Source organism: Myotis davidii, unplaced genomic scaffold, assembly GCF_000327345.1.
Source record: "Myotis davidii unplaced genomic scaffold, ASM32734v1 scaffold43, whole genome shotgun sequence".
In the NCBI taxonomy this organism is placed as follows: domain Eukaryota; kingdom Metazoa; phylum Chordata; class Mammalia; order Chiroptera; family Vespertilionidae; genus Myotis; species Myotis davidii.
In genome coordinates, this window is record NW_006294590.1 from 566,415 (window position 1) to 581,963 (window position 15,549).

A 15,549-nucleotide genomic window follows, 5' to 3' on the forward strand; every position below is an offset into this window, starting at 1 on the left:
GCCGAGCAATCGGTTTCCACACCCATGTCCTGTCTCCTCCCTACAGAAGGCGCTGGTCACGGCCACAATCACCTCACAGGACTGTGTGAGCCTCAGGAAGAGCACCATGTGAAATGGTCCGGAAAACACCGCAACGCCAAGCAGCAAACAAGTGCTCTCTGCTCTTGGGGGGCTGCGGGGGACCTCAAACCTGAGGTTAAGAGCACCGGCTGCTCCCCAGCTCAGTCCTGCCGAGGGAGGCTGTCTCCTCTGCACCGGAGCACAGCTCCCTGACACCTGCCAGCCGCAGGGGGGTGCTGCCTGCGCTAGTGCCAGCGGCCAGGGACTCGGGACCTGCGTGCGCTAAGGAGGAGGAACGAGTCTCTTCTAGAACAAATCGCTCACTCTCCCAGCAAGGACGGCGCGCACCCCTTAGAAAGAGAGAGGAGAGGCTGCTTTTGTTTAATTGCATGCAAAGCTGCTAAACACAGAGGTTTCCATCGGGTAGCAGGGAGTCACTGGGACCGCGTGCCCCATGCCCAGGGAGAGAGAGACTGGCCCGCCCAGGGCTGGCAGAGCGTCACCTCCAGGGCCTCCATGGCCAGCTCAGGCGGGTTGTGGTAGTGGATCTTCTTGGGGTACCGGGCGGCCTCCTCGTGCAGGTAGTGGCCGGCCTGCCGGTAGTGCAGCAGGTAGACGGTGGGCGGCTGCTGCTGCTTCTCAGCCACCTTGCCCAGCATGTAGTGGATGAGCCACTCCTCCTCGTCCCCGTCCCCCTCGCAGCGCGCCGCCGACAGGAAGCAGTGCCTGGCGGTCTCCAGCATGCTGTCCCGCCGGCCCTCCATCTGCAACGAGACCGGCACGACCAGCTCAGGCCTGTTCTGTAGGAGCCCCGCTGCCTTGTTTGCACATGGGTAACCCTCTCACCAGGCCTGAGACAGACACAGGAGTGCGAGCACCACTGCCCAGCGGGGACACTGCGGAGGCCTGCGACTCCCCAGAACCCCACCTCAGGTCAGGCTACAGCGCTGGACGGACGCCCAGGACGCCTCATGCCAACGCCACGTCCTTCCTCCCGCCTCCCCTGCAGCATCATATCGAACAGTTTGTGCGTTTCTGAAGTCCTAGGACACCTTCTATAGGTCCCAACCACCACCTCTGTGGTGCAGTGAGGCCGTGCCTGGGAGGGGGCGACAGCAGGGGCCAGGGCTGCGTGGCTGCCGCCATCATCACAGGAGGCCCGAGGAGGCCGGGACACCTGAGCTGCTGTTCTGAGAAGAGCCCCCGCAGGCAGGGAGGCCCTGTTCCCCCCTCACCAGGGTGGGCCACAGAGCTGGGGAAGACGCGCACCAGCTCCCAGCTCCACGGCACTGAGAATGTCTAGCCCTGGGGTCCAACAGGGCTGCCCACCCTCACTCCACCCGCTTCCCGGGACTTGGGGCGCTTCTAACAGGGCCCCACCCCTGCTCCACTGACAGGAGCCTGTGCGTTGGAGCAGCGCCTCCGGGCCTCTCCTCACCTGCTGCACGAGCTCCAAGGGCAGGTCGCCCCTCCACTGCTTCAGCTGGCGCGAGGCGAAGGCATGCAGGGCGTAGGACATGGTGCCGTACTCGATCCACAGGGACAGGTTGGAGCTGTCGATCTCCAGGGCCCGCCGGAAGCAGCTGAGGACAGGCGTGGCGTGCTTCCAGATGGGCCAGTCGCTCTTCAGCTCATTGGAATTCAGCTTGTCCTGAATGCGACTGGCCCGGGCCAGGGCCATGCCTGCCCAGGAGTCAAACCTGTGGTCATGACAAAAGCACCCGTAAACACTCCGCTGTCTTTTGTTGTTGTTGTTTTTTTTTTTTAAATATATTTTTATTGATTTCAGAGAAAGGGAGAGGGAGAGAAAGAGAGAAACATTAATGATGAAAGAGAATCATGGATCGGCTGCCTCCTGCACGCCCCACACTGGGGCTGGAATGTTCTGAATGCTGCACAGAGAGGCACTGACTTTAAAACTGGCGAACTGGCTTCCTGGACTATCTGACAGCCCAGGACGTGGCGCAGCGCTGCTGGCAGTGACGACAGTCACAGTGGTGACTGCAGACGAGCCCATTGTGCGTCCAGCTCGTGCCTCCTTCCCCCGTGCTGGTGGCTTTTTATTAAACTGTAGTGACTGGCCTGCTGGTCCTGAGGTCCCTGCTAAGCTCATGAAGTCTGATTTGCGTGACTGAGTGGGCATGTTTTCTCATGGCGGCCAAACCTGGGAGGTAAACCTTGGGTCAAGGTCACAACGAGGCTCCCTCTAGAGCTGCCCCGCGTCTGCAGTGTCCAGAGCAGCATCTGCAGGGACCTCCTGGAAGTGACGAGGGCCAGCCCTGGTGGCCACCCCGAGCCGGGTGAGCCTCCTTTTCCCTTGTCAGGATCTACCCGGCCACGGGGGGAAGGGCTGGGATCTAAGCAGAAGCCAGCTTTCCGGCCTCGTATCCCTGTGGGAAAGGCTCGGACCCCCTTTGGCTCAGCCTGTGGTTTCCTCCAGCAGGAGCCGGGTGTCGGCGGCCTTGGCCGTCCTCCCCGGTCGCTGTGGACCGGTGTGGTAGAGCAGGCCGACATGCAGGCTGGCTGAGCGCTCACCGTGCGCAACAGCGAGCAGTCGCCTCCTCTGCCTGCCGCCTCCGTGACTGAAAGTGAGGGGTCACACCCGCCTTCCCGTGGCGAGGTGAGAGCCTGGGGTGGCACCTCGCACAGGACAGTCCCTCAGCAGCATGAAGGTCACGACGACACAACTGGGCCTCCCTCCAGCCTGGACTCCAGCTGCTCAGAGGGTGTCAGCTATCAGGCCCAGCCCACCAAGAGCCGCGCCGGAGAAGCGGGGTGTCCTGGGGGCCCTGCCCAGGCCCAGGAGGGGCGTGGTGGCTCGTCCCTGGGCGTCCTTCAGTCCAGCCCTTCCTGGCACCCGCCAGGGAAGACGTGACCATCGCTGCTGCCAACAATGCACTGCAGCAGAGCGAGGAACGAGAACTCCTGCTTCAGTGTCACTCTTCCTCCCTCCCCCATCAATAAGAAGCAGAGAGCACACCAGCCAGCCTCCCAGGCAGAGCTGGGAAAGCGGCAGCACGCGGCGCCCGGGACGGGGCTGGGGGCACATCCCTCCCTGCAGGCAGAGCGGTGGGCACCTCCGCCTCCTCTGACCCCAGTGCCCGCTCCAGCGGGCTTCCCGAGGGGCTTTCTCCCTTGTTTTTCCTTCTATGGAGAGCCTTTCCCAGAAACTGTGGTCTAAGCCACCTCGTCACTCCTCCCCTGGCCTCCCCGCTGGGCAGGGAGAGCTTGCTGAGCTGCAGGCACGACGGCCGCCCAGCAGCCTGGCCACTGGCCACAGCCGCCAGCCGCTCACCTGTCAGGGCAGATGCAGATGTCGTGCATGTAGAATCTGATCGCCTTGGACTGCTCTTTGTTCTTGAAATGGTAGTCAGCCAGCAGGTAGTAGAGCTCATTCACCACCGCAGGGGAGGGGTCAGCCCCTTCTGGGAGGCAAGGGACCTGGCAGGGGAGAGAGCAAGGGTCAGGGAGGCAGAGCCAGGGACGCCACTGTGGCCAGTGACGCTGCACACCCAGGACCGTGCACGTCAGCGCAGCTGAAGGAGGTGACGGGACACGGCTCCTACCTCGGCCGAGGTCCCCTCGATGTACGCGGACACTCTGTCCAGGCTCAGGGCCGGCCGCTCTGTGCGGGGCACTATGGTGGCGATTCTCTTCAGGAGGTTAGCCAAGTCGGCAGAAACGGTGCTGGTCTTGTAGCTGTCAAATTCAGGAAGGGTCTTGGGCTTAAAATACTCAAACATAAAGAGGGCATCTTCCCATATGAGGTCCACCTTGAAAGAAGACAGAAGGCCGGTCGCAGTGAGGTCAGGGAAAGGGCACAGGCACGTTCTTCTAATGCCCACGTCCTTCCCAACCCGTGTCTGACGAGCAGAGCAGTGACCCCGTCAGCCTGTTCTTTATAAAGAACATGCTGGAAACTCAGCCTGCACTTTGTGAGTTCATGTGGCCAAGCCAGAGGGTGGGGACCGTGGGCCCCTGGCCCTCTGCTCCCCTCAATCGCCCCATCAATCACTTGGTTGACAAATACTGGCCAAGTGCTTGCTCTGGGCCAGGGTGGGACACACATAAGGTCAGAGAATAACGGCAGCACCGCTGAGCATGGTACTCCCCAAAGTGCTCTGAACACCAAAACACAAAACACGAACAACCTCTAAGAAATCATTCATACCATCCAAATTGCTAAAGAAAGTCCCTGCCCGACCAGCGGGGCTCAGAGGTTGAGCGTGGACCTAGGAACCAGGAGGTCACAGTTCCATCCCGGACAGGGCACAGGCCCGAGCTGCGGGCTCGACCCCCGGTGTGGGGCATGCAGGAGGCAGCCAATCCATGGTTCTCTCTCATCACTGATGTTTCTCTCTCTCCCCCCCTCTCCCTTCCTCTCTGAAATAAAAATATGTGTTTTTAAAAAGGAAGAAAATCTATTAAATCGCCATGTTGCATTCTCGGATGATGAGTCAGCACTATGAAGCGCCCTCCTGCAAGGCCGGAGCCATCGGAGCGCCTCATCCTCCTGCTGCAACCCAACCTGGGCCTCCGAGGCTGCACGTCGGGGCGCTGGGCCCCCGCTCCCCGAGTCCCCTCTCCCAGGGGCGCCTCACCTGCGGGGCCGAGTGCTCCTCCAGGTACCTGGCCTTGCTCTTCTTGCTGGGGAAGCTGTACAGGCAGTAGAAGCACTGCTCCAAGGCCGTCTCCAGCTCCTCCTTGTAGGGGTGTGTGTCCTCAGAGGTGGATTCAGCAAGTTCCTTCTGGAGCACTCGGACCTACAGTCACAGGGGTACGGGGGGAAGAGATGCCTGAGGAGGGGCCCACACCTCCGGGCACAGCAGGCCCCAGTGACACCGCTCTGTCAACTGTTACCCGGAGGAGGAGGCCATGTCTACCCGGGCCCTTTTCTGGTAAGGGCCTGTCACCCTCCCGGGAGCCGCTCTGGGCCCAGCCCTCGCAGCGGCCCTCCTCTCACACACCCAGTCGGCTTCTATCAGCCGCTAGAGGAGCCGTTACACGCCCTCTGAGAAATCCTGATTTATTTAGCCATTCATTTATTCCTCAGATAGTTACTGAGCACCTTCCTATGCTGGGCACAGTGCAACACAGTCCCTGCTTTTAAGAAGCTCAGATTCTGCCCGACCAGCATGACTCAGTGGTTGAGTGTCGGTTGACCTATGAACCAGGAGGTCACGGTTCGATTCCCAGTCAGGACATATGCCCGGTTGTGGGTTTGATCCCCAGGGAGGGGCAGGCAGGAGGCAGCCGGTCAATGACTCTCTCTCATCATTGATGTTATATCTCCCTCTCCCTTCCACTCTGAAATCAATAAAAATATATTAAAAAGAGACGCTCAGATTCCAATGGAGGGCAGTTAGTTAAACAAATCAATGGCTACTGTTATGCTCAACTACTAGCAAGCATACATTCTTTTCAAACATCCATGAGATTTTGACCAAAAGTCGACAAAAAGAAAACCTCAATAAATACCGCAGACTAGATATGATATAGACGACATCCTCTGAACATAACCAATAAAATTAGAAATCAATTACATAAAGATAGCAAATACCAAATGTCAAAACTATGGTATGCAGCTAAAAATGTACTTGGGGGAAAATTATAACCTTCAATGCATGTATTACAAGAGTGAACAGTAAAATAATCACTCAACTCAATAAGTTATAAAAAACTTAGTAAATCCGAAAAAGAGAAGATAAATAAAGAGCAAGAATCAAATAAAAAATTTTTTTAGATCCTGGCAGCTAAAACTCATGCTCCACCAAAAACAGACACAGACTAAGAAAAACCAGGAGCACCCTCCCCTCCTCACCCCTCCTGCCTGCTCCTTCCTCAGCGCCACTCCCGCGGGCCTCGTCTGCGAGGGGCTGACTGATCCGGCCTGGGCCCTGCACCAGGCTCAGGGGCTGCCGTGGAGGCGCCCGTGGAAGTGTCCGCTCTCTAAGGGGAGAGGAGGCAGCAGGAGGGAGGCCCTGACTTCTGGGCAGCATTGGACACTCAGCCTGGCACCATTTTTCCAAAACCGGAGCTGACCCAGGGCGGGCACCTAGAGGCTCTGGAAGCTCACAGGTGGGGCAGACACTCAGGCCGCTACAGCTGGACCCACCTCAGACACTGCCAGCTCTGGGGTCCTGAGCCAGCCGGAAGGGTCTCCTGGCCAGGTCCAGGTCCCCCGGCAGGGGCTGAACACATACACGAGCTCTGTGCACATTCTTTGTCTCGTTCACTCATATTTATTGCGCACCTACGGTGCTGTGGGCTGGGTGCTGTGCTAGGTACTTGGATCCAGGAGTGAACCAAATAGAAACCCCACCTTCAGGGAAGCTGCATTTGAATGGAGAAGAGACACACAATACACATAACAAGTCACTTCCATGGCTCATTAGAGCCAGAGGAAAGCACAGGGCATGAAGGAGGGAGCGTCAGGACGGGAGGGAGGCGGCAGCTGGGAGGGTATGCTCACCGAAGGGCATAAAGCAGAGGATGGCAAACAGGCTTCCCAGACCATGGGGACTCTAGCAGGCTAATCAACCTGCGACTGTATTGCAAAAACCGCGCTGGTTACTATTAATATGTCAATGTGGGTGTGGCTAGGTCCCCTACACCAGTTACTAACAGACATTACCGGGCTGGGCGCCCCTCCGTGCTCTGTACCTTGTCTACGTGCTGCTTGGCCTCTGATTCAACAGTGAGATTGGGGGACGGGGACGATGCTGCTCCTCCCCAGTAAACCATCAACCACCGCTGGCGAGGGAGAGGACGTCTATTTTCGCTCACAAAATACACATTTACTGACTGAATGAGTGCAATCGCTACTCATTGAGCAACTACCACCTGGCACGGGAGTGGTGCTTGGCAAACAGGACTCAACAGAAGGCGGTGACTGCAGTATTTGCTTCTAAAATCACTACTAAAGGCTTGGCCCTGTGCCCACACATAACAGACTCAGTAACAACTAGTGGATCTAAGTCTACCTACAGTTCAAGGCCAGGTCCAGAGCCCCCGAGCTCAGGTGCCAGGACGCCACGTGCAGACTTTCTGAAAACTTTGAGTAGTCACATCTGTGCCACAAGCCCCAGCAGCACAGCAGGCCCCCGCAGGGGCGGCCACGCAAGCCCCAGCAGCACTTACGTAGAACCGCAGCAGCGCCCCGTCCGAATTGCAGCACCAGGACCTCCTGCCCAAGTACTCGTGGGCTGTGTTGAGCAGCATGAGGGAGGACGGGAGCAGGGATGTCTCGGCCATCGCTGGGGAAAGACCAGAGCCACAGGGAGTGAGCGCGGGGACACGGGAGGGAGCTGCAGGCAGTCTCTCCTGGGTGGGCTTTGCTTTCATTACCAAGGTAGCTACAGAGTTTCCTTTCTTTCCTTTTTCATCTTTTAAAACAAGTAGTGACTTGACTGGCTTTCCTAAGCAATGCAAATCCTGCAGAGTGCACAGGAGAAACGCCTCACCCACAGAGCAGACATGTGGGGAGCATCACCAGGAGCACCTACCTGTGGGTACAGGAAGCCTTTTGAAAGGGAGGAATTCATAACAGTTACAAACGCACCATTTCTGAAATGGAGACTTCTGACACTTGGGTCTACCTGATTCTCACAGAAGGAAAAAACCACCAAGTTCCAGGGAAGTGTCCACCACCGGAGCCACTACTGGGTCCTTCTCAGTGTATTTGAAGCTGTGGCCACAACCCATTAGCGGACTCGTAACTAACATTTTTAAAGAGGACTAGGGTTAGAAGAAAGCGGAAATGAGGCTCATTCTTTTTGTCCCATAAAGATTAACTTTTTCAGTTTAGAAATCTAAAAGAATCTTTATTCTTTTAAAATATATATATTTTATTGATTTCAGAGAGAAAAGGAGAGGGAGAGAGAGATAGAAATGTCAATGATGAGAATCATTGATTGGCTGCCTCCTGCACGCCCCCTATTAGGGATCGAGCCTGCAACCCCGGCATGTGCCCGGACCAGGAATCGAACCGTGACTTCCCGGATCATAGGTCAGTGCGCAACCACTGAGTCCCGCCGGCCGGGCTGGGCTCTCACTTATGACGACCACTCCAGATGCTAGTACATCGCTCCGTGGGTCTGCACTGAGTTGCCGTGGCACGTGATGGCTTTTGCTCTCAGAATAGCCCCTGGGACAGGTACCATTGCTCCCAGCAGGGAGACAGGGAACAGAGCTGAGAGTTTACACGACGTGCCACCGCAAGAAGTGACAGCTGGGAGTTGGAACCACGCCGCCTCCAGCTGTCCACATGCCCCGGCCTCACTGGCTCACACCCAGGAGGTGTGGTCCAGTGCAAGTGGTTTAAGTGCAAGGGCTGGCACACGCCTGCCCACCTCACAGCGCTCGTGTGGGCATCACAGAGGTTAGCAGGTCTGAGGCCTCAGAGCAGTGACGGCACCTCCATAAGCCCTCGCCCCGCTGTCGGGTCCTCTGCACCTCCCGCCACTGCAGCAGACACGCAGCACTCCACACGCCACGACCCCGACCCCTCTGCAGTGAGCTAGGTCCCAAGGGAGCCTCTGCCTCCATCCAGGTGCCACAGAAATCCTGTCAACGATGTCCCTCGCCACTCGCAGCGCCTGGGAGGACTGCAGGGCCCTGGGCAGAGGCCAGAGGCAGGGCCACACGGCCAAGGCCACCCCCAGACCCACTGCCCCACCTTCATCCGCTGAGCTCTGGAGCTGCTGCTGCTGGCACAGGGAGCGGAAGGCATCCTCTTCCTGCCAGATGATGCGATGCAGGATGATCCAAGGCAGCACCGAGGAGACGTGGGGCTCCTTGGGCTCCTCCTGCACAGCCATGCTGCAGTCAATGATCTGAGGATGCGGGGGGACAGCAATGTCACAGCAGGGCCAGGTCCCCGACCCAGGATGCGTCCTCGGGGCACAAGGGGCTGTTTGGCTGAGGAAACACTGGTGCAGCGGTGCCCCATCAGGTCATCAGACAGGGTCACAGAGCCCGACGGCAGAGCCACGCCCGGCTCCAGAGGAGCCAGCTCTGACCAGCCTCTCGTGCCACGTGCAGCTTCTACTGTGTGCTGGGCCCTGTGCCACACACGAGGGTGACAGAGGTGAGCAGGGCACAGAGGAGCTGACAGCTCAGGGGGAAGAGAGCCAGACACAAGCCACCCGAGAGCAATGGGTCAGCATGGCTGCTGCAATGGAAACAGCTGAGGGCTGTAGTGGTGTCGCAGGGGAGGGGTGGGGACAGAGAGCCCTTGACGGAAGGTTTCCAGGTGAGTGGCTGTGGTGCGCCTGATCCCCAGAGAGAGCAGGAGCGGGGACAGAGGACAGGCAGCAGGCCGAGGGCCCAGAGGCGGCCACGAAAGCCAACGAGAAGGTGGAGAGAGAGGCTGGTGGCCCAGTGTGCTCTGGGGCAGGCACCTGGAGGGAGTGTGAAGGGTGAAGTGAGGGAGAAGCACATTCGTATTTCCGTGTCAGAAAGGGGCCTCCTGGCAGGGCGGTGGCTGGACTGGCAGGGGACATGGGACAGCCCCCCTGCTGCGCGGGCAGCACAGGAGGAGCTGGCGTCACCTGGATCAGGTTGTTGGTGAGCCGGGTGAGGCCGGTGGCCGCGGACGCGTCCCTCAGGATGCTGCCGCTGCTGTCCGCCGAGAGCGCCTGCTCGATGCCCAGCAGCAGCTGGGTCACGGTGGCCACCCACTCCTCCTTGGCTGCAGCCTCGCTGGCATTCACCATCTGCTGGACCGCCTCGTGCAGAGCCACGTCGGAGCACTCAAAGCACTGCCGGTGGTCCTTCCGCCGGAGCAGGGAGTCCTACGCACAGGAAGGGGCGCTGGGGGAGGCTGGCATGCTCACCCAGCTGGCCTGAGCACGGAGGGCAGGTGGATGGTGACGAAGACGAGGGGCCGTCCAAGGGAAAGGGAAGCACTATAGCCGCGGGGCATCTGCAAGGGCCTGTGGGCTGGGGCCTGGGTGCCACCACGGCATGGCAGGCCACCAGCCAGGAAGCTGGCAGAAAGGTGCTTAACCTCGCTGCCTCAGTTTCCCATTACAGAGCCAGGGAGCAGCCAAAACCAGGCTGACTCCACCACCTCTGCCAGCTCTGACTGTGCCCCAGGCCGCCCAGCACGTGCTCATCCAGCGCCATGGCTCTGGAGGGTCTCAGAAGGGGAGGAACTGCCAGGGAGGGACTGACTGCTCAGGAGGAGGGCACTGGCCAGGCAGCTCTGAAGCCAGTGCCAGGTGGAGCAGGGCACTGAACCCTGAGCCCCAGGCACCCCCCCGCCCGCAGAGGTGCCGTGAGCGCGAGGTGCGCTGATGTCCGCACGCACTCAGCAGTGTCCCGACGGGAAGCAGCTCTCAGCGCGCACACTGCACGCCGTTGTTTTAAAACCTCCTCTGTGGGAGCCACTGCTTTTTGCCAAGCCTCCTTTCCTTTTGCTCTAGGGCAGCGGTTCTCAACCTGTGGGTCGTGACCCCTTTGGGGGCCGAACGACCCTTTCACAGTGTTGCCTAAATACATCCTGCATATCAGATATTTACATGACGATTCATAACAGTAGCAACATTACAGTTATGAAGTAGCAACGACAATAATTTTATGGTTGGGGGTCACCACAACATGAGGAGCTGTATGAAAGGGTTGTGGCATCAGGAAGGTTGAGAACCGCTGCTCTAGAACAACCCCGTTGCCCCTCCCAGCCTCTCTCATTACTGGGCGGGCGGTGGAGTCCCAGATCTGGCTGCAGCCTGTCAGCGCCTCCGGAAGCACCTGCTGCCTGGCGCCCCCCGGGCTCTGACTCGGCACAGCTGAGGCCCCGCAGTGGCTCCTGTGCCTCCTGCCAGCTCGGCACGTGCAGCTGCCACACGCTGAGGTGACACAGACAGGTGTGGGCGCAGAGACGTCCCGAACTGCCTTTGGTATGTGCACCCCGGACTGAAGAGCCCTCATTGCCAGGGACACATGGCGTGTGTTCTTTAGGGAAAGCGAGCCCCCCAGCAGCGGCCACTGGGGCGCGAGGGTGCCCGAGCTGACCCTCCTGACCAAATGCCACACATGCCGGGCAGGGCTCTCCTCTGGCAGGAGGAAGACCACTGACCCTGTAACTGCGGCCAGAGTTGCCGTGAAAGTCAAGGCCAAGACAAGACCTGCCAGCAGCACTCGGTGTGACCTCATCCCGGTGCTCAAGACCAGGGAGAGCTAAAAGGCAGAAGAGTAACTGCCAACAGATGAGGAGGCCAATTACCGCCGGCAGGAATAACGGGATTCGGGGAAGTGGCTCGATTCCAAACATGCACAAAGCAGCAGGGCTCCTGTAGCCAGAAACGTGCTGCCAGAAAACAGAACGACCACCTAAAAGGCCCTGCACAGAGCAGCCGCCCCAGACACTCAGGACGAAAGCTCCGCTCAGCACTCAGAGAGCTACACAACCATCTTGAAGACTTGAAAAGGCGGGAGGGGAGGGTTCCATGGCAGACGCCCACCCTCTACAGCTAGAGGAAGTCACCTAAATGCAAAACATGACCCAGCCACAGGGCTGGAAGGAACAAAGCCAACGGCCTTTCTGTGTGTCGGCTGCACCCCGTCCCCCCCCCTTGGAGAACATCGGTGCGATGGGGCGGCTCCTCTGCCGTCCGGCCAGGCACACTGTGAGCGCGATCCGTGTGTGTGGAATGAGTGGGTGAATATGTTTTCACTCTTAGAAAGGCTGTCTAAGCATAATGAACAAAATCACAAGCATCTGACAACATCAAAAGATCTGACAACATAATTCAAAATTTCTGTATGTCAAAAAAACACACAAGCTACAATTAAAAAGCAAACATCAAACTGGGGAAAATATTTGCAACATTTGATGAGAAAAAAATTAGTGTCTTTAATATGTAAAAAGCACTCCAAATCAATAAGAACGCCCCACCACCCCCACCAATAGAAAATGGAGCAAAACCCAGGATTCACTTATTTGCAAAGGGCAGGAGCTTCCCTGTACTTGGCCCAGGCCTTCCAGCCCACGGTGCTGCTCAGCGCCTGCCCAACAGCAGTTCCCCCACCGACAGGGCATCTGCCACACCAGGAGCCCTAGACCACCGAGCAAGACGGCACCTGAGCCACTGGGGCCTTTTCCCAGAGGCAGAGAGGACTGGCCTCTCCCTTCCTCCCCACCCAGTGGCCCCCAGTACCCCGCTGTCCCTCCCACACAGCCACGCTGGACTCCTCCCCCACCTGCCACGGTAACTGAGGTCGCACGAATCTCATCCTTCGACCTCCGCTTGGGCCGCCTGACTCCCTCTGCCCAGCTCTCTCCTCCCCACGCTGACCAGGGGGGACAGGCCTCTCCCTCTGCTCCCACAGTTGCACCTTTTAACGATTTCCCAGTTAAGAAAGTGAATAACTACAATGTCTCATGTAATCTGAGCAAGAATCCTGAGAGAAGGCTGGGCTGTCTTTCCTAACGAAGGGGAAGGACCCAGTAAGACAGTACCTGCCACGTGGTCAGTGTGAGAACCGTAAGGGACAGGACAGGACAGGACACGGGGCCACCCGTGCCATAAGCACAGCGCTTCTACCATCTTCCCCGGCAGCCTCCGCGGCCGGCGCAGTGCTTCCTGAGGATGTTGGCAATGACGACAGCTGGCACCCACATGGCACCTGCCACAAGCCAGGCACGGTGCCCACACATGCTGATTCTTAGAATCCCACAACAGCCGTCTGAGGTAAGGACACCATCACCCCCAGCCTGAGCTGGGAGAGGGGCTGGGGCACAGGGGCTGGTAAATTCCAGCGCCTCCAGACCCTGGTACCCGCGAGCTCTCAGCGGGTTTACGTCCTGAGGAGCAGAGGTGCGAAGGAAGCCACGAGTGCACATGGGCTCCAGCAGTTGGACGGATGGCTAACGTCCTGACTATGCTTCTTCCTCTGCCGGGCAAAGTTCAGAGCCAAGTTTGAGCTCACACTGAGCCACGTACACGAACCCTAGGACCTGCGCTCCTACGTTCCCACTTCCTCCCATACCTGCCGCCTGGCATCCTCCCGGCTGCCGAGTGAGTGGTTTTTACTCCCATTTTTGTCGGTTCTCAAGGGCCACCTCAAAGCCGCAGGGAATAAACCCACACCAGGCGCAGAAGGCGCGAGGGGCGGGGCCAGGCAGGCGCACCTGCAGCAGCAGCAGCTGCGCCGGCCTCTCGGGGATGGATGTCACGAACTCCAGGTGTTTGGCCCGGTCACACCCGCTGGGGCACAGGGTGGGGCGGAGCAGCCGCACGACGGCCTCGAAGTCGCCGGCCTCGTATAGCCGCTGGATCTCCTCCAGGGACTGGCACCGCTCCAGCGACTTCAGGTTCTTATCGATCTGGAAGGAACCGGAATTCCGAGCGGATGACGAACCCCTCACCTGCTCCCTGAACCAGCAGTGTCTGCATTTGCCAGACCCAAAACCCGACTCCCTGAACATACCAGCATTTGCATTAGGCAAATACTTCACTAAAGATATTTCTATTAAGCCCTGGCTGGTGTGTGTACTCAGTGGTTAGAGTGTCCGCCCGCACACCAAAGGGTCAAGGGTTCGATTCCCAGTCAAGGGCACGAACCTGGGCTGTGAGTTTACTCCCTGGCCCTAGGTGGGGCACATGCAGGGAGCAACCAATCGATGTGCCTCTCTCGCATCGATGTTTCCCTTTCTCTCTACCCCCACTCCCTCCCTTCCACTCTCTCTCGATGGAAAAAATATCCTCAGGTGAGGCCTAACAAAACAAAACAAGAAATATTTCTATTAAAGTCAAGGTGTTCAATTCTTTAAAAAACAAACATAAGAAAACAACAACAAAAAACTCCCCAGAACCAGAGCAGCTCAGAAAAGTGTCTTCCAGAAGAGTAGGCACCTCATAGTCAGTTCAGCAAACCAGGCTCGTGGAGCCCTGGGCATCAGCTGCCAAGACTCATGGAGCCCTGGGCCAAAGGTCACAAGCCCCATTACCCACAAGCCCCATTACCTCACTGGGAGGCCAGCAGGGGCACTGCACTTGGCCTTGCCCTCACACAGCTCTGCACCGTTAGGAAACACCGGGAAGAAAACGCCCACGCACCTCCTCCAGGGAAACGACGGAGTCGTTGTGGAGGTTGGGGAGCCGGATGACGACGTCGCCTTGCTCGGCCCCGGCCTCTGCCTGGAGGGCAGCGGAGCTCTGGAGCATCTCTGTGCAGATGTCATAGTTCTCCAGCGCCTGCTCCATGTCCCCCTGGTCAAAGGAAGAGCCGTCAGGGGACAGAGGATGAAGAGAACTTGTGCTGCTATGCCAGGGGCCTCACCTCCCTGACCAGCACAGTGAGGGCTGTTCCATCCGATCACTGCCAGACCCTGGGAAGGGACCTGATGCACAGTGGGGCTCAGTGAGTACTTGTGGGATGGACAGACGGACAAATAGAGAAATGAATTCACATCACAACTCTAAGGGGAGGTAACATTAACCTCATATTACAGGTAAGGGCACTTAAGACACTCGAGGAAGCTGAGGATCTTGTTCAAAAAGCATGACGATAAAAGGCAGCGCCAGGAGTAAAAGCTAGGCCTGCCCTAATTCCAGAACCGACTGTGCACTCTGCTGCTCGCGCTACCACAGTGCACCAGGCACCACCATGTGCAAAGGGGTCGGGGAGCAGCCCGCCCGCGGGCCCTCCACACCAGGCTCCACTGCAGCCTTCCGAGAAGTCACACGAGCGAGCGAATGGGCTCCCTCTAGAAAGCGCCCTCGCTCAGGCCTTCTCGGGAGGATGTCAGCAAAGGGTCCAGATGCCGAGGCATCTTGAGTGAGGGCTGTTCCGGGCACAGGCCCCTGGCAGCCCCTGCTGTGCTTTAGCCGGGAGCGATGCTGGGGTTCCCGAGAAGCTGAACATCCCGCCAGGTCCCACTTCCTCAAGCTGAGCCCAGGCAGGCGCCACACACGTGCACACGCACATCCTCAAGGAGGCACCCAGTCTCTTCCATCCCTCTGGTGCCAGGCAAGCTCCCCACGCGGCCGATCACAGAACCAACCTGCAGTGCCAGGAACCGAGCCTTCAGCCAATACACGCGGACCACAAACTCCAGCCAGCCGTCCTCAAACAGGTCCCGCTGAGACGAGGCAAAGGACATTTGCAGGAGGTCGCCCAGGAAGTGGGTTCCCGGGAAATCGGGCCCAAACCTGCCATTCGCCACACCAGCCGCAGGGCAGTGCCGAGGAGACACTGAAAACAGTCAGACAGGACAAGTCAACTTCATGTGCAGTCCAGGCGCCCTCTGCTCCCAGAGCTCTCCCTCGGCCCTCATCTGCTGGAGAAATTACTGGGACACATCAATTGTCACGTGATCTCACTTCCTTCCATCCCAAGGAAGAGAAAAGCGGGTAGGTGGCTCCCTCTGGTGGTCAGCTGCTGCTAACACATTTCGGCTGAGACCCTGGATCCTTGCAGGATCCTTGCAGGCCTGACAAGCCAACTCCAGAAATGTGCCCACTGCAGCCTGAATTCCATGGC

At 58.4% G+C, this 15,549-nt stretch overlaps 1 protein-coding gene across 1 annotated transcript in view; it reads right to left on the reverse strand.

Moving 5' to 3' along the window:
• The window catches only part of CABIN1 (calcineurin binding protein 1), a 69,756-nt gene that overhangs the window by 42,658 nt on the left and 11,549 nt on the right, over positions 1–15,549 (reverse strand). The window contains 11 exon segments of the mRNA XM_006768780.2: positions 564–824; positions 1,499–1,760; positions 3,356–3,501; positions 3,627–3,833; positions 4,662–4,823; positions 7,201–7,316; positions 8,738–8,894; positions 9,612–9,854; positions 13,196–13,390; positions 14,124–14,276; positions 15,071–15,261. Of these exon segments, the coding sequence (XP_006768843.2) occupies positions 564–824; positions 1,499–1,760; positions 3,356–3,501; positions 3,627–3,833; positions 4,662–4,823; positions 7,201–7,316; positions 8,738–8,894; positions 9,612–9,854; positions 13,196–13,390; positions 14,124–14,276; positions 15,071–15,261 (2,093 nt within the window).